This window comes from Rhincodon typus, chromosome 34 (assembly GCF_021869965.1).
Source record: "Rhincodon typus isolate 14 chromosome 34, sRhiTyp1.1, whole genome shotgun sequence".
In the NCBI taxonomy this organism is placed as follows: Eukaryota; Metazoa; Chordata; class Chondrichthyes; order Orectolobiformes; family Rhincodontidae; genus Rhincodon; species Rhincodon typus.
In genome coordinates, this window is record NC_063365.1 from 23255500 (window position 1) to 23273491 (window position 17992).

Below are 17992 nucleotides of genomic sequence, written 5' to 3' on the forward strand. Positions count from 1 at the left end.
TTAAGTCGGGTCGCATTTTCTCCCTCAAGTCGCGCTTGACAGATAATGCAGCCGCTGTCATGATCCACAGCAACCAGGGCGATTGTGTCTTAACTCAGTGAATGGGTGATTTCCATATAACCATTTGGACGTTTCTCAAAAAAAATGCACACTCTCTAGGCGGTGGTACGGCCTCTCAATAATAAGATATCGTAGACGCACATTGTAGAATCTGTTTATTAAGCATTAGCCAGTGTGCAAATCAAGCTATCTTGTCTGTAAACTTTGGCCTTTTTGGAGATTGATGCGCACAGTAGATTAAATGAGAAATGCTAGAGCTACCAGCATCAAGCCAAACCGTTACAAATATTCATAACTCGACAAATTAAGGAAAGACCCACAGAAAAACGAGCCCATTAACCTGCAGCAATTCTCAGATTACAAAGTGGGGATGTGTTGAAAGGGATGTGGACTTGTGGTCAAACGCTGATGAGCCGCTGAATGAAAAAAATGCATAAAAGGTCGTTTTGTGAGCAGTATAGAGGCGGTGCAGGACTACATGAGAGTGACTGTGTGAGGATATACAACAGTGAGTCATTCACAACAGATCAGTCTTTCTATTCCTAATCTATTAACCAAGGCGCAAGTCAAGTGACCATAGGTATGCAGTTAGAGGACATGCTTTCTTTTAACCTTTAAAAACACTATAATTATTTCACATACAAAAGGAAAACAAAAAAGTTCATTATATATACAGCAGACCCCGCATTACAATCTAGAAGGCGGATTGTAATGGTCATGCATATTTTGGATTGTATATCATTAACATTTTTTTTGTCTGCAATAGTTACGAGTATAACACTTTCATGAAAGCTCTCTAAAACCTGTCCAACGTGAAATGGGAAGTTGTCTTCGCAGTAGGACAGGCACTGTTTCAGCCAGCGCTGTCAAGGGACTGGTGATGTACATTGAGGGGTCAAAGGTCATATATTTAGGGTGAAACCGAATGTTAACAACAACCATTAGGCTCATACAGGTCTGTCCACAGCATATTGACACGGACTTAGGTTGGACACCTGGTTCTGGACTCCCGGGTAGCCGAAATTGGTGTGCTGTTTTGCCTTGAGCCTCAAGCTGGCGAGGCTTGAGTTGCAGGTATCTCGGTACGAGTAGGGGCTGGCAGAAGATGCATAAGGACAGGCGCCGGCGGTCATGGCCGAGTTGAGGCTGGGGTTGTTAAGGTTGTTCAAGCTGTTTAAATTATTCAGGCTGCTCCCGGGCACCGCAGAAGGAACCATGGAGGCCGGCATGGTCATAGATGAGATCGAGCTGGGGGGAGAGAACATGGGCTGCGTGGATAGGGGCCCGACGTTCATGGAGTTGAAGAATTGGAAGCTCTTGGCCGACAGGGGGCTGCTGGTCAAACTCTTGGTAGCCCAGTTGTTGTAGGAGTAGCCGGAATACATGTCATCGTAGGGTTGCATGACTCCGTTGAACTGGACGCCAAACCCATTCTTGCACAGCTCGGCCTGTTGGTTGCGCTCCCTTTTCCTCCACTTGGCCCTGCGATTTTTAAACCACACCTGGATCAGACAGGAAACATTTCATTAACGCTGGCCTGGCCCGCGGTCATTGGCTAAAATCGACGTTCAGATTCTGTTTGACTAACACCCTTTCCGTTTCTGTAACAGACAGATGCAAGAGATCTGAACAAAAAACAGAAATTGCTGGCGAAGCTCTGGGGAAGAGTCACTGGACTCGAAAAGTTAAACTGTTTCTGTCTCCGCAGGTACTGCCAGACCTGCTGAGTTTTTCCAGCAATTTTTTTTTGTTTCTGTGACAGACAACCTCGGCCTCACATGGTTTTAGCCTCGACATAAAATGATAATTTGTTGGTCATCATTGTGGTGACAAGATGGACAGGACAGCAGCTATTTCAAAACCAAATTGAATCCAAGAATAAACTGCAACATAAACATCAATAACGGCACAGGTATGGGCTCGCTCCAATTCAGACTATATTCACTGGGGTTTAGAAAGAATCATAGGGTTGGAGGTCGCATAGAAACCGGTAAAATTGTAACAGGGCTGGACAGGGTAAATGCAGGAGGATGTTCCCCATGACCAGGGATCAAGAACCAGGTGGTCACAATCTACAGATACAGGGTAGGCCATTTAGGACTGAGATGAATAGAAATTTCTTCACCGTGAGTGGTGAGCCTATGGAATTCTCTGCCACAGAAAGCGCTTCACAAAACATTGAATGTTTTCAAGAAGGAGTTAGATATAGTTCTTGTGGGGTAAAGCGATCAAAAGGGATGTGGAGAAAGGCGGAACAGGGTACCGAGTTAGATAATCAGCCATGATCATATTGAATGATGGAGAAGGCTCGAAGAGCCGAATGGCCTACTCCCGCTCCTATTTTCTATGTTTCGACGTTTCCATGGCCTGTCTTTTTCCTCTTTCCCTGTGGAACTGGGATGTACTCTCCCTTTTCCAATATTTGTCCAATTCTCCTTTGAAAGCTTCTGTTGAATCTCCTTTCGCAGCGCTTTGAGTCAGCACGTTCCAGATCACAACAACTTTATTTTTAGAAAATGTTATTCCATCTGGAGAAAAAAAATCTACGTGAATCGTCCCCTATGAGTAGGTTGTCAAAATTACATTATGGCTATGAGTCCATATCCGACCAGTGTCACTCCCAGCTTGAGTTATATCCAGGGCTTGCTCCAAGGGACAAACAAATCGGAATAGGTATTAGATAGTTATAGCGTCTGGTTTCTATTTTGTAATCATTCGAGAGAGACCATAACATTATTAAAGCTGCTGTCTAAACCTGTTATCTCATTTATAATGCAAGGTTTAATAACAAAACCCCACCGTTAATCACTAACAACATGTCGAAGTGCAGGAAACAGCTTGGGCTCGGTAGCTAAATGACCCAGAAACATGCATTTCCTGAAGATCTTACAGGACTCCCTCGTTGTACACTCTCACTCGGGATTTCCTACATTACCTGGGCACTGCTCCTTTAGTGAGATGGCCAATAACTGTCAGGGCTTGGGTCGAGATATATAGAGAGTGTTGGCAAATATCAGATGGTGAGGCCGGAATGTGATCTATCAGTTGTAATTACTCAGACTCCAACATGGGTCTGAATCAATCACATGACATAAAATATATTCGGGGCATGAAGGGTATTACCATTACTATATTCAGGGTCCGGCCTGGGGAAACAATCAATAATTGGGCAGGCAATGAGGGTTCTGTGGTTTGATTAGAAACCTGTCCCTCTGTGACACGCTGGACCAACCCAAACTACCCGCCAGCCACGAAAACAGGAAAATGATTTGATTCTTTGGAATATTCGGGATCCGGTGTTTCTTAGAGATCAGGTATGTGCTGAGGATCGGGTATGTCACAGATATGTGTTAGGATTAAAGGGTCGGCTATGTATTGGGGATGAGAAATGTCTTAAGGATCGGTGACACCTTGGGGGTGAGTTATGCCTTAGGGATCAGTGATGTCTTAGGGATCAGTGATGCCTTTGGGATCAGGACGGGTGGGTTGCGAAGCAGCGTGACGCCAACGACGCGGGTTCAATCCCCACACCGGCTGAAGTTACCATGAAGGACTGTCTTTCTCAACCCCTCCTCTCATCCGAGGCGTGGTGACCCTCAGGTTAAACCACCACCAGTCGTCTCTCTCTCCAAAGAGAAAACAGCCCTATGGTCTGGTAAGACTATGGCGACTTGACTGGTTGTCCTGGGGATAGAGCATGTCTTAGGGATCAGCTATGTCTTGGGGATCGTGTACGTTGAAGGAATTTGCTATATCCTTTACCTTGTACAATTTCTCTAGATCATTCAGGAATCCATCAAAACACGCTCACGTGGCTTGAGTGGGACTCAGTGCTTCAATTCAGAATCTAAAAATTGATAACTGATTCCATGACAGCCTTACCCTTACTCGTGCTTCGGTTAAGTGCGTCCAGACAGCTATCTCCTCCCTGGTCGACATGTCCGGGTATCGGTTTCTTTGAAAAGTTGCCTCCAGCTCCTGCAGTTGTTGGCTTGTGAAGTGTGTTCTTTGGCGCCTCTGCTTTTTCTTAATGGAGGGGTCCTTGGAATCCAATTCATCTGTTTGATTTTGCTGGGTTTTCTCATTATCTGCAGCAGGAAGCGGGATGCTCTGAGTTAATCCTGAACCCTGGCCCTTAACAAACAAAACAATCGCCGACACTTGCAGAAATCCGTCTGTTTATTTGGCGGATCAGTGTTTAATTAATAAATGGAGCTGCCTGTGTTCTAACTAACAGCACCACAGCTCTATCGGCAGTAAGGTTCTCCCGGTATTAACGAAGAGAAGGTACGTCATCCTAAGTAATTTTATATTTTTAATGTGTTTGTGTGAGCTACAAATCGCTACTCGCTGTTATTATTCTTTTGAGGGTTTGAAATAAACCATTTGGTTCGGAAAGCGTCAGGACAGTTAAAATTGCAGTCAGTCACCAAGATGGGCCGAAAGGACACCAGAAGAGGGGGGCGGGGGAGAAGAACCGTTCTAAAGTAAATATTAATTTCTATTAGCGCAGGTCTAACCTTTGCAGTAATCTTTACTAAGATTGCAGTATAACTAGATCAAGAATATTCTGTCATTTTAAAAGGTCGTGTTATTGTAAAGGCCCTGTTTGGAATGCCCGGACTGCAGGAGATTAATAAAGGACAAACTATGCGAATTATTTTCACCTTGATAGCCTCCCCCACACACCCCTCCCCCCACTGACTCTCTTCTTTGATGAACAGTTAATGATAGATTCAGGGACAGAGGGGAATGCGGCCTTTCTTTGTCAACAAACTCTTCCCCCCCGGCTCCCCCGAACCGATTGGATCACTGGTCATCTACAGGAATCCGTTCCTCTCCTACCTGCACATTGGCTTTTCCGGTTGTTGACCAGTTGATCGGCGAATTGTCCTTTATGGGCGCGGAATGTCTGAACGCTAGATGACATTTTTGCAAGCCACAACACCAGACAGATAAATCTCAAAATTTGGTGTTTCTCTCCTGCCCAATACAGACGGGCGCTCAATTTGGCTTAAAACTTTGCCTTAAACCTTTTCCTGGAAAAAAAAGTGTCTTGTGCTCTATCGCTTCCCCAAGTCAGGAAAGCCTCTCCCAATCTCGGGACCCCACAGAAGGCATCCGTTTAGTTGCAAGTAAATCCCTGGCTCAGACAGGCTGACAAGGGCAGGTATGAGGACCCCCCTGCTCGCCGCCTTTCCTCTAACTCGTGTTTATTAAAGGCTTAGCTTCGGGGGCAGTTATAAATGAGCAAGAGATGAACCCTCAGACCCCTCCTTATTGTGAGGAGTGTTAAGGCGGGCCCCGTTAGTGATGCAAACTGTAAAACTGACGCGGTATGACTGTCAGAAACTCTGAGCTTCCTGGGAGAGGGAAGGTGGGTGGGGGGGGAGTGAAAAAAATACCACGCATGTCAGAAAACCTTGAATAAACCAGGGCACCCAATAATACTCCCAGCCCTCCTCCCCCCACCCCCGAACTTGGGAAAAATTAACTCCAGGAAGAGGGGCCGAAACAAAATATGCTCAGCCCTCCTTAGATTTTATGAACTATTTTTATTCTCATAGGCACCCAGTACATTTTGCATCAGTGCGCTTCGCCCTTTAGACTGGCTCACTCCACTTCCGGTGGTCCTTTTACTTTGAGTAACTTGAGCAAAGTGATGACCTGTTTTTTTTTATTGAATACACCTTTCACTGCAACATACAGGCATCACTGTAACTCATCACAATGGAGGGGAGATTTTTTTTATCCTATTTTCACTGTTTCATGAAATAACTGCGGAAACTAACAACTAGAAAACGTCTACTTCCAATGAACGGATGGATGTAATATTCCTGTTTGTAAAAACCGCATCTAATTCTGCAGTTCCTACTATCTCTAATTCATAGATATCTCTCTTTAGGAGAGTTCAAGGACGAGGCCATTTCGGTTTATCTCCTGATAAATCAAACGAATTTTTCTAATATAAACAAAAAGGAATAAATAAACATCCCGGGAGAGTTGATTTTTTTTTATTTCAAGCCCTTCGGTTTTTAGTTTTGGACCTTCACGAACCTGTATTCTAAAATCGATCCGTAGTAGTGCAAACTGAATTTCGACCGTGAAGAAACCGGGCCACACAAATAATCAGATATTTCTCTCCACGACCGTTATTTGGGTTCTGTGCAGTTTCGGATGCTTTTGCACGGGCGGTTACGGATAATTTATAGAGGGAGAAACCTAAACTTTGGTGGGGGTGGGGGGAATAAAAGCGTTTTGCAGAGAATGTGGACGGCCACAACATTGTGCACCTTTCTCAGAGACTGTCCCCGCTGCCCGCTCAATCTGGCCTCTACTTTCAGTTAAAGTTTAAACCTGGATACGCAGGTGGCTTTTTTTATGGCATCAGATTGTCACGTCGTATCAGCAAAAGTATCATCAAATCTCCCAGTGGATATTAGCTTGAAAAGAATTTATGATGTGAAAGTCCTCGGCGCCAGCATCTACAGGTGAGAATTGCAGCAATTTCTAGCTTTACACTTTTAAACGTCAACTTTTCGCGTGCCTATCTACAAATTTCAGTAACCGCTGCTCTGCTGGGGCCGTTGCCTGTCGATGTTTGAGCTCCTTTCATTATTGCAATACAATAATTTCTTGGTCTTTACTCCCCATTGTAAAAATAATTCTACACTTGGGGTGAAAATGCTAAATGAAACAGGTTAAATCCTTCCTGTATCATCAATGGAAATTAGCATTTTCTTTAAACAGCGGGCAAGTCAATATTCATGGTGTACAGTCATAATATTTGATGTTCGTGCGGCTGGAGGGAAATTTTGCGAAATATTCCTAAATGCCAGTTTCCCTAGATAGCGGCTATTTACAAAAGCAGTCACAATATCTTCTTGTTCAATATTTGCTACTGTCTCTATGACTGTAAACTCACTCTGGGGAGCGCTTCTGGCATTTGTTCATAAACTGAACGTTATTTTAACTCGATTTAAAGTACTCACATTCCAAAGTCCCAGAGGTCCTGCCGCAAATGCTTTTCAATCATGCGGAAGGTTAAAACGTGTGTAACGCCCATCAAACAAATAACCAGATCTCTGCATTGTTTTGAAAATTCGCAATCTAGGCACTGCGCTCCTTCTAATAGACTGGACCGTTCACATGTTGCACTAAAGCGCAAGAGAATTGCACTCACTTATTTTGTGTTTTCTTTATTAATTAGCAGTAAAACGATCAATACAACCTATGATCATTTGTGATTAAAATTTGTAGTCTGTGGACAATAGACTTTATCATAGAGAATCTAAGGACGGGGTCATTGCTGTGCGCTTATTGGTGTTATCTGTTTAGCCCAGGACGATGCAAATACTGAGGACGAAGCGGCGTTTAATAAGCTTGTTTTACAAATATAAACCTAGAGTTTGAACAAAAACGGTAAGTGTATATGCCTCGGGGATGGTCATTGCAAAACTAATCTTATTGGAAAATAACTCCCAGCTGAGAGGATACTTTATCGAGTTGGGTTTTTCATAATCATAAAGCGCGCATGCATTTTAATTTCGATAATCCAACGGCATCGTAAAGGAGAGAGGGGATTACTGTTTATTTCATTCTAGTCTGACAGCATCGAAGTGAGTCAGATTTGAAGAAGAGTGCCAACAGAGCCCGGGCTCCATCTGCACACTCTCTTCACTTTCCGCGTTACACCCAGACTTGTCAGAATGATTATAGGAAGAAAGCACGTTTACATTTTCTGGAGAAGAGTCACTGGACTTAAAATTTTAACACGTTTCTCTCTCCAAAGATGCTGCCAGACCTGCTGAGTTTCTCCAGCAACTTGTTTTTGTTCCAGTGACATTTTCTCGCTTTTAACATTAGGATCTTGGGTTCTATTAATTAAAACCCGGGATTTGGGGTGGGGGGTGGGGGGAAGGGGTCGGTGATATGTGAGGTAGGTGAGTTCCTGTTTGTGGCCGGTTCACACAATTTATCTTCGAGCAGGCAAGTGGGTTAGTTAGTTTATTTGTTTTTCCCTTCAAGATACAGCATTTTGGGGGGTAATGTTTTCGTCTTGTTGTGTTGAACACTGTGCAAAAACAGACAGTGCTGGAGAAACTCGGCAGGTCTGGCAGTATCTGTGGAAAGAGGAACAGAGTTAACATTTCATTTCCGTGACCCTTCTTCAGCGGCTGTCGATTCTCTGTATTAAAATGTCACCGGTATATGGAGGGGCCACTGCTAAATGAAAGTCTCATTTGGTCCAAATAAGATCATTTCAGATCAAACTGAGCAAAATACGGCAGTTCACTTGCGAAATGAGTCCCATTCTGGGATGTGGTCCATGTTTTGTAAAACAAGTGTTTGCGTGAATATATTTACTGACGTTCCTGTAACGAAAATTTCACTCCCGTTTTTTCTCGTACCTGAGTGTATGATACACCAAGCTACTGCAACTACATTTACTCTGGATTTTTCTCTCTCGTTACCGAGCTGTTCTAGCTAGAGTAATGTTCCAAGTGATTTACAAATCCTTAACTCTCCCTGAAACTCGCACAATCTGATTCATGTGTAACGTTCAACCGTGAACCGCAGAATAGGGGAATCAGTCAATTCCCAGCTAAAAGTATAAACGGTGAGTAGATTTCTGTACAAATCACAGGGTCCGCTTGAAAAGTAAAGATTGTGTCAGACCCTCTGTGCTTATAATGTGCCTTACTCTTGTTGAACCACACCACCCTTTCTCTCTCTTTCCATCTCCCCCTCTATCTCTCTTTGAGCCCAGACCTCCACCAAATAAAGATGTGACTGATCTGTCAGTGAAAGATTAGCTTTTGGAAAGTAAATATTTTGATGGTTTTTAAACAGAGAGCTCATTGCGTGCCAGATCGCGGCGCCGTCAATCCCTTTTTAATCAACTCGCTTCAATTCAATTAAACCCCCCTCTCCCCTCCTCCCCACTCCTAAAACTCCAAGCTGTAGGATCTGCTTCGGTTTGTAGCACCTCACCTCCCGGCGCTGGGGAAGAGCCGGAAAATATGTCCAAACTGCGGTGCTCCCCGGGTTTTACATCCGGGAAGTGACCCCGTCTGTTTAGATCTTTGTTCAATTCTTTCCTCCACAGAGGCGGCAATTTCTACTAATCCCCGTTAAAACTTGGGGAGACTGTTTCGAAAGGAAACGACGCCTATTTCGACCTTGCCAGCAGTCTACAGTGCACACTGGGAATATAAAGGAGGACTTTATTTTTAAAATACAGCAAACTCTGACCTTTATTGAATGGACACCAACTGGGAGTGCTTGAATGCGGTGCCAGTTTGTAGCCTGCTGGGGGAAAGGCCTCTTCTTTTTTAACAGACCACATTGTGAACCAATGGACTTCAAGATTGAGCAGTTATCTTCATTTGGAGGCAGGGATGGGTGTATTTTCCAACGCGGTTTCTCACATCTCTGTTAGCAGCACGGGGGGGGGGGGGGGGTGGGGTGGTGGTGGAGATCTGATCACAGACTATAGCAGTCCTTTGTCTGAGTAGAGGTGTCTATGTATGTGTGTGTGTGTCTGAGTATGTGTGTGTGTCAGTGTGTGTGTGTGTGTGTCTCTGTGTGTGAGTGTGTTTGTTTGTGTGTGTGTGTGTGTGTGTGTGTCTGTGTGTCTGTGTGTTTAGGGTTTAACATCAAAATACCTCAGGACTTCCATGCCAAAGCTGTACATGCTTATCTTTGAATGTTGACCTCCGTTTTAATGACTCGTGATTATCAGCCAAATAAAATCTGCACCGTTCATTAAGGATCCTGATCCGGAACAAATTCCGCTGTGAATTATCAGACCCAGAACGAAAATATTATTTCAACGGAACAACCCGCTTGTGAGCAGAATAAAATTGGATGTGTCCTAACTGAGAGTGGGGTTACCTCAGAGAGATCCATAAAAAGAAAACACAGACTTGAAACAAAGTGTAAACGAATTTGGCTCTTCTGGGATTTCTTGTGGGAATTTCTTATGACTTAGACCGAGGTTTATCCCACTTCCCATGTAATGTCTTTATTCCACAATTCCTAGTGGCGTTATATATTTTCTTTACCGGCTCAGATTCCTTTGTTTGCACTTACGCCAGATTATATCATATAATGCATTTTTTTAAAAAAATGAGACGGACGGTCGATTGGATTGCATTACGAAGAGGATATCTCATTTTTACCAACTGACCAATATTTCACTTTTATCTTTCTGCAGCTTTTAATCAGTCCTGAACAGGTCTCTTCCACCACAGAGGGAACACTCCGCGGTTAATCTCCAAATCACCTCCCGCATTGAGACGCAGCAAACCCCGTCCACATTGAGAAGGCATGCCACGGATATCAGTTTAAAACGAAGTGCAGGTTTTAAAGAACGGGTGGCCCTGGATTTACAGTGGGGTCCGTGTCAGCGTAAGCCAAGGTGTGACTCACAAAAGGTTAAAGCCCCCTTTCAGTGCAGGTGCCCGGGCAAAATCAGTTAGGGTGTTCTGATATTTCCAAAAGAATTAACTGAAACTGCTAGAGAACGCAGCAGGGCTGTCAGCATCTGTGGAGAGAAAATCAGAGATAACGTTCGAGTCCCATCTGAGTCTTCGCTTTCAACTCACAGAACTTGTTCTGAAGTCCCTTCCAAATTGCAATCAGATTGGACTCCAAGCATTAACTCGGTTTCTCTCTCTCCACATATCCTGCCAGACTTGCTGAGTTTCTTCAGTACTTTGTGTTCGTTTCAAATTTCCTTCATCGGCAGCATTTTGTTTTTGTTCGGCCAGATTGTCAATGTTCTCGGGTCGTTATTTGGAAACGAATGCAAGTGTTTTGCTCCTGTAACAGAAGCTAAAATTCCAATCCTGATCGCGGGCTAAACCGGGCCAGACTGATCAACCAGAATCGATCACCTCAGACTGATGATGAAATAGGGACAGGTCTGTCTGCACCTAACCGAATGGAGCTACCTCCTCTTCTCAATTCAATCTGACTTGCTTTAATTCTGCTCGAACGGTGTTATCTAGGGTCCTGTTATCTTGGGACTCTCTCGCCTCAAACGCGACTGGCCCCTTCACCCAGAGCACAGCCTGGAGCTAAAACGGCGAACAAACCCCCTCGGTCTGTACCTTCAACATGTAACGAGTGCAGTAAACATTAAACAGCAATTGTAAACAACAAACAGGATCTGAAAACCGATTTGAGTTTGCAACCAATGTAATGTCATATGATTAAAAATTTGGAAACTAAATCTTTACTAAATTGAATGCTTGTTTGCAAGGTTTAGCGACAACATATTTTAACTTTACAAACATGAGAACGGGCAAAGGAACATGATGTAGAAAGAGTTTTCATTATCACACCGCTATTTGTGGGAGCTTGCTCTGCGCAAATAGATTGTCTGTTCCGACACTGCAACACTCCGGATGTACTTAATTAACTGTAAAGCTCTTTGAGAGATCCAGGTGGTCGTGAATGGCGCTATATAAGTGCAAGTCTTTCGTTTTTTCCTCTCAATTGACACCGGGGACAATACGTTCCGGCCTGAAAACCTTCACTCACCTCAGCATCCACTAGAGGTCGCCAGGTTTAACAGAGGGTTATTTGCAACCATTGATAGCGGCCTTAGGCCGTTATAACCTCTTCATCACCCATCACTCTTTCTACTTTCGTTAATTAGCCCCTTTTTAAGTTTAGGAAGGCTGTTTTCAGGTTTCAGCCTTTTGATTTTATTAGCCTACCTCTCCCCATCTCTGCCCTGCCTCTGATGAGCTGCAGTCAATCCCCAAGTGCAGTGAGAATGTTCAGAAACTCACCACTGCTCTCCTGGTGGGTCTTACAGATCGGTTCTCGCTGTGGGGTCCCGGAGTCCGAAAGAGTCATAGGGCTGTGATCAGGAGCGTCCGAGTCGGTCAGAACCCCGGCCGACAGGTTGTATTCCATTCGATGAGCCTGTCCTGCAGAAAGAGCAAGGTAGATTCACATCAGCCAATCCAAACTAAACAAAGACCCCTGCCCTCATAACACATATACACATTCAGTGATGTGCAACGTGCTGGTACCTGACTATTTGAGGAAAAATTCATAGTAATGATATGAGGGTGGTTTGACTATTGTCGCCTGTGAATCAATCATTTTCCTAAACTAGAATTTGGGATGATTGTCCCTGCACAGGTGATCAAGTTCTGGATCTGGATGCTGTTTAAATTTGAACCTCGGAAAAGGGACAGTTCGAATATTGACAAGGATATGTCTATCATTGGTTAACCAAATTCCAGCTGCGATTTGTAAAGCAAAGCTTTTACTGCTTTATAACTATTCGTTAAAATCCAGGTCATTTTAATAGATAGAAAGGTGTAGAGCTGGATGAACACAGCAGGCCAAGCAGCATCAGAGGAGCAGGAAGGCTGACGTTTCGGGCCTAGACGCTTCTTCAGACCCCATTTTAACAGATATGTTGCCAGATACAGGACAACCAGTTTCCTTTGTTGTCAATATCAACCAGACTCACTTTTTAAACATTCAGAGACGGTAAAATATATACGAAGGAATTTTGCTTGCAATTCTTCGTTGTATTAAGCTATTATTATAACCCATCTTTTGGCCCCAACAATCAGCGAATTTACTCATTTTGTAAGATTAGTTACTATTTGTACGTTATTGAGTCATGCACTGCACCGCACTCTTGAGAATGAAACGACTGAATTAAAATTTGAGCAGATTCCCAGCGTTTGTATTTTGCAACGATGTCATTTAGTTTAAGGTCTATTCTGTATATATTTGTAATTAATGTCACGTTAAAGCTGAGAAATCAGAGCTGTTATAACTACTGGGCCTTTCTATCAGACGATTGTCAACAACGCAGAGCTTGCTTCTTTTGTCATAGCGAAATATTTTTCCTACAACACGTGCCTTTAACTTGCCTAAACAATAATTACTATATTCCATAAAATTATTTATTGTACGATTGGCTAAGAGACATAATACAACACGATAGAAATATATGTTATTTTTCTCCCTAACTAAAATAGAAATACAAACAGTAACATCGATCGGCGAACCTAAGGTTTGAAACGATATTTAAATGAAAGGCTTAGACACCCAGAATGACACTTGTATTAATTCAACGTTTAGTTTTGTCTACTGCACTCGGTTGAAACTATATGACAAAGGCGACTTCTCGACAATCGACCCGATTGTTAATTTATCCTAAAGCAAGTATTTTGAGGTATTTACAAGATGAAACTTAGGTTGGAAATAATGCTTGATATCAGTTGCATTTTCTGACCTATTGAATTATGTAGAGTATATATCAATGTATATAGCGACTGTCACAACCTCTAGACATTCCAAAAAGACTCTACTGTCGTTCTGAACCATTGTTGCTGTTGTAATATACATCTTTCATGCTTCTACTATGAGGATGTTTCCTGGGTTCGAATTATTTTCTTTTGCTCCTTTGTCGAACTGCGAATGGAGAAATCAGCACTTGGCGTCAAAACTGCAATATCATTTTAAATAAATACTATCAAAAGACTGATTGTGCTGAGACTCCAGGCCGCCACAGTTTGCTAGCGAGGGTCACCCTGCCTTAGTTGCGGGTGAAACAATAACGGAACATGTGTTGCCCATAAACTGGGTTCAGGATGTGTTTAAAATGTCACTTATCGGAAAAAGCCAACAGGGTAAACAGTATATCCTCCGAAACATGAAGTCAGGTGCCTCCGTATGTGACCAGCGACATAGCTATGGTTTTATACAATCAGATAACACCTTTCACGGAGGAGAGAGAGACTGAAAAGATGATAAACGCGCTGTGAATTAATTTCTTGGATTAAGATTTGATTAAGATGTGTGTCAATTTGCCGTCCCATAACTTATTAAAATGCGGCGCCTCCCGGGCTGTCCCTATATATACAATATAGATATAGAGGGAGAGGGAGCAGATGGAAATTCGACGGAATGTTTGTTGATGATAATTTCAGCTCTTCTGCGCCCATTTGCATCTGATTGCGTCTGTCAGTCGCGTTGCTTTTTCGCCAGAGCTGCCTGTCTCAGGTTGGGGGGTCATGCAGATCAGAAACAACTTCATTTAATTCCAAGTCACATTTATTATCCAATCTGTTTGGACGCATTAATATTCAATATTGAGCCGAGACGGAGCTTATTCGTGTTCTAAGTCGTTGTGGAGTTAATTCAATGTATTGGGGGAGTGAGGGTGGTTGGGGGTGGGAGGATCGAAACCAACACGACAATGGCCCCCATGGTATGTTGGACAATAATAGGTACAGGGACCAAACGTAACAGCACCGGCAGGTAATTTTGCATATGTGTCATTGAAAGAATTTCAAAATCTTCAACTGATTTAGCACAAGGAATAGAGATGTTCGCTGAATGAACATCTTCTCCCCGTTTACCATTCGCCCTGTCCTTATTTTCTACAGTTTATTTAATTTTTCCTTTTCCCTACTGAAGTTATCCAGAGTGAGTTCACTGACCAGAAACGCGTATTTTGGGACATTGTGCAGCGAGTGCATACGCACTAGAGCAAATAAACACGCACAGTACCCGGGTTTTATTCCGATTTTCAGCAGATTCCGATGATTGTTCTGGCAATGTTCAAATTAATTATCTTCGCTGCTCTCCCGCGTTCGACCAACCTGTGATAATGAGCTCGGGATAAGTCCTTTGGAAAGGAAATTACGCCCGTGTGAATTTCATAATGAACATTAGAGTCAAAACCCGCTGCAATTCCTCTCCAATTCGCGTCTTGTAATGCTTCACGGAGTGAACAACATAAAGAGATCTCTTTGTCTAGTTTGCACGCGCCGATTATCTTTTTAAAATGCAAATTTTCCAAAGTATTATTTCTCCACTTGCAGGCTGTTTTTTTTTTAACGGAAAAATCACCAGTTTTAATCGTTTGGTTTGTTTTACTCAAGGGACTAACTGCCGCTAACACACACATAGAGACACGCTCCCTTTTCATGGAGGCTTCTTTAACGGAGGCAGTGTATTTATAATTTTTTAAAAGGGGCAGATTGTGTAAAAGTAGTTGCAGAAATAATTCAGACTTCTACCTTAAAAGCACATTACGTTGGGAGTCTGAGGCGAAAACGAAGGTACTGGCTATATTCGGCGGGTCTAACAGCCTCTGTGGAGACAGATACAGTTATCGCTTCAGAAGAATATTACATTTTTGTATGTCCAGCACTTGCTGTTTTTTAAGTCATACTTTTATAATCTCTCAAACGAGTACACACCGATGATACATTTCGCTGAGTTTCCTCGCGGGGTTAAACGTAATCGGCGGTGAATTTGTTCTAATATTAGCATGGCAATTGGAGTTTGATATTCAATCGGGTTCATTTCTGCAGAAATTTACTTCGAGATGCAATTAATATTTCCATTAAAACATAAAGTGACACGTGCCATTGATTTAGCTATTCAGTGTGAACTGCTTTCGCTGCAAACTTATCTAAACTCGCCTCAATCTGTTTCGAATCTCATAGCGTGCGCACTCGGAGCTATGTGGAGACACTCACCAGTCATCGCTAGTAAAGACGGCGTCACTATTAACTGAAAAACTCCTTATATTTCCGTGCCAGGCTCACAGTTACTGGGTGCGAGTGACTATTCCTCTGTGTATGGATGGAGATAATTCCCTCCTTCTTGCGATGCCGTTTGTGGTCTCGAGTGTTTTCTCCAACTTGCTCGTTGCCTCTTGCAGGAACGTACTGTAAGCTTGTGGATCTTAAACAGAGTCTCCCGTGGCTTAGGCGCACCTGCCAGCCATCAATTTTCCACTCGGACCCCCTCGACACAATTGTGAAAGATTCCTTTTGTTCCTAGCCCAGCCAAACACAGCCAGCGGAATGTCTCCATCTACATTGTCCGATGAAACAGCAAGCAGTTCGTTCCCAGGGCCTACCTGGATTGAAAACAAGCGCCAGGCACAAAACCGCTTTTCAAACGATCTGCCCCTAACCCTTTGGTGTGTTCAACTAAGCCCAGTGTTTTCGGCAGCAACCCTAATAAAACGACTGCTACAACTTACACTGGTAAACTCGGAATAATTTTAGGAAGGACAAAAAAAACTATAAGCTTTTTTAGAAACAATATTTTCAAACTGCCTTTGATTTCAAAATCTCTTTATGTTTAAATAAAAGTTGAAGAGTTGGTTAGGGTATTTTCAGTACCTTTTTCATGTCAGTTTTTTTATTTTAAATATTTCACTCGATTAATGTCAGAGAAGTAATAATCTGAACAACATTCAATTCCTTGTCAAATGGTGGCTCTGACGGTTCTCAACGCGTGCTCTGTGGAAGAATGCACAATGTTGCATTCGCAGCTGCCTGCTAAGCAAAAAGGGTGACATAATTTCATGAGAATGTTATTTCTGCAGAAAACAATTCTGTCATATTCTTGCCAGGCAGGGAAATAAAATCCTTATTTGTGCCTTCATATTAAATCGTTAGATCTCACCAACAAAAAATACCCTGCAATGGAATCCACTGTTGACATGTATTTGAGATGTGCTTTTACAAATCTCACATTTATGGTAAACATCTTTGGGGCTGCGATCTCTGCCTGACGTGTTTTATTCAGACCTTATGTCTGGAAACAACTCTCAAGTACACCCATCTCTTTCAATGCCCCCTTCATCCACAAAATTGTTGAAATTGACAGTTGCCGTTTGAAACCTGTTTCGGGTTATGCGGCCGAGTAATTGTTACGGAGTTTCCTTCCCGCTGTCAAATTGTTTTTTCTCTCTCCAAAGGTATCGGAGTTGAAAAGAGAAGCCGACCGCTGACACCATTAGGTAGTTAAAAAGAGGAATTTAGCATTCAGCGAAATGAGAACAATCCGTGTCGGAGTATTTCCAATTTTCTCTGACACATTAGCCAAGAGAAATAAAATTCGCTTTCGGTCTAAATGGAGAAACGGCTGTAAACTGTGGATCATTAATCATTCTCAAAATATCCTGTTAACAGGCCTTCGATAGCGAGCCCTGGACATAAGGTAATAGGTCATTCTGTCTTTAAAGAGAATAAATCACAGGCAATGTCGTGCTTTTGGATCATGCTAACAGGGTCAAACGTTAGGAAAGTTCAGCAACAATCCCAAACACTGAAGTGAAGCATTGTTAAACGATGTGCACAGGTCCAAAACGCTGCCTAAAAAACATGTAACTCACGGTAAAGCTGAGCCATACATCATAGATTCAATTCTGGGAGATCTCCTGTTTGAAGCAATAATCCATTCAGTTGTATATATATTCTATAAGAATACGGATATGAATTATTGAGAATACATAAGGACCGACCCGACATCTGGGCCGCCCAAAATGCAAGCGGTAATTCAAAGCACAAAAAAGGGGCAGAAACTCAAGCATTTATCGATGGGAACAAGTCGATACCAGCAATCGCTTACAACAAATCCCTCCTTAAATGAATAAATCCGGGGATAGGATAAGTTTACCGAAGATTAGTGGTTGCTTTACCTGTCAGAATTAAGAGCCCCTTCGAAAACACGCGACCAGGTCCTTGCAGTTGCACCAAGAGTCTCGGTGAAAGCCAAGCTATGCTGCAAGGATTGATTTTATGCCAATATCATCGGCAGCCACGAAACGACGCGACCACTGTGTGAGAGCGGAGAGGTCCAGCCCACTCGGGTAGACTATAAGTCCCAACCCCTCAGATTCATTCAGAAGGGTTGAGGGAGATTGGATTCAATTTCCGCCTGTGCACGAAGCCATGAAAGGCTGACACTTAACAAATTCACGACCGACAATCCGGGGGGATGGGGTGGGGGGCGGGGGAGGGGGATGGAGGTGAGGAGGACAAGGCTTTTTTTGGATTGCAGAGTTAACTTTCTTCCGCATTATGAACTGCTTGACAAATCTGCTCATTCATCCGCCGGAATTTCAGACATACGTCTGACT

General features: G+C 43.1%; 1 protein-coding gene across 2 annotated transcripts; it reads right to left on the bottom strand.

Moving 5' to 3' along the window:
- Positions 1-202: 202 nt before the first annotated feature.
- On the bottom strand, positions 203-17790 carry pitx3 (paired-like homeodomain 3). 2 transcript variants are annotated; one of them, XM_020535155.2, is made up of 4 exons: positions 17552-17790; positions 11865-12005; positions 3943-4148; positions 203-1562 (listed from the first exon to the last, which is right to left on the bottom strand). In XM_020535155.2, exons 2-4 carry the CDS (start codon positions 11989-11991, stop codon positions 1008-1010), a joined length of 888 nt encoding a protein of 295 aa, XP_020390744.1. In that variant the 5' UTR covers positions 11992-12005; positions 17552-17790; the 3' UTR covers positions 203-1007. The 2 variants fall into 2 exon arrangements, with proteins under 2 accessions (XP_020390744.1, XP_048472266.1); XM_048616309.1 differs by lacking the exons at positions 11865-12005; positions 17552-17790 and adding an exon at positions 4906-5381.
- Positions 17791-17992: the final 202 nt, after the last annotated feature.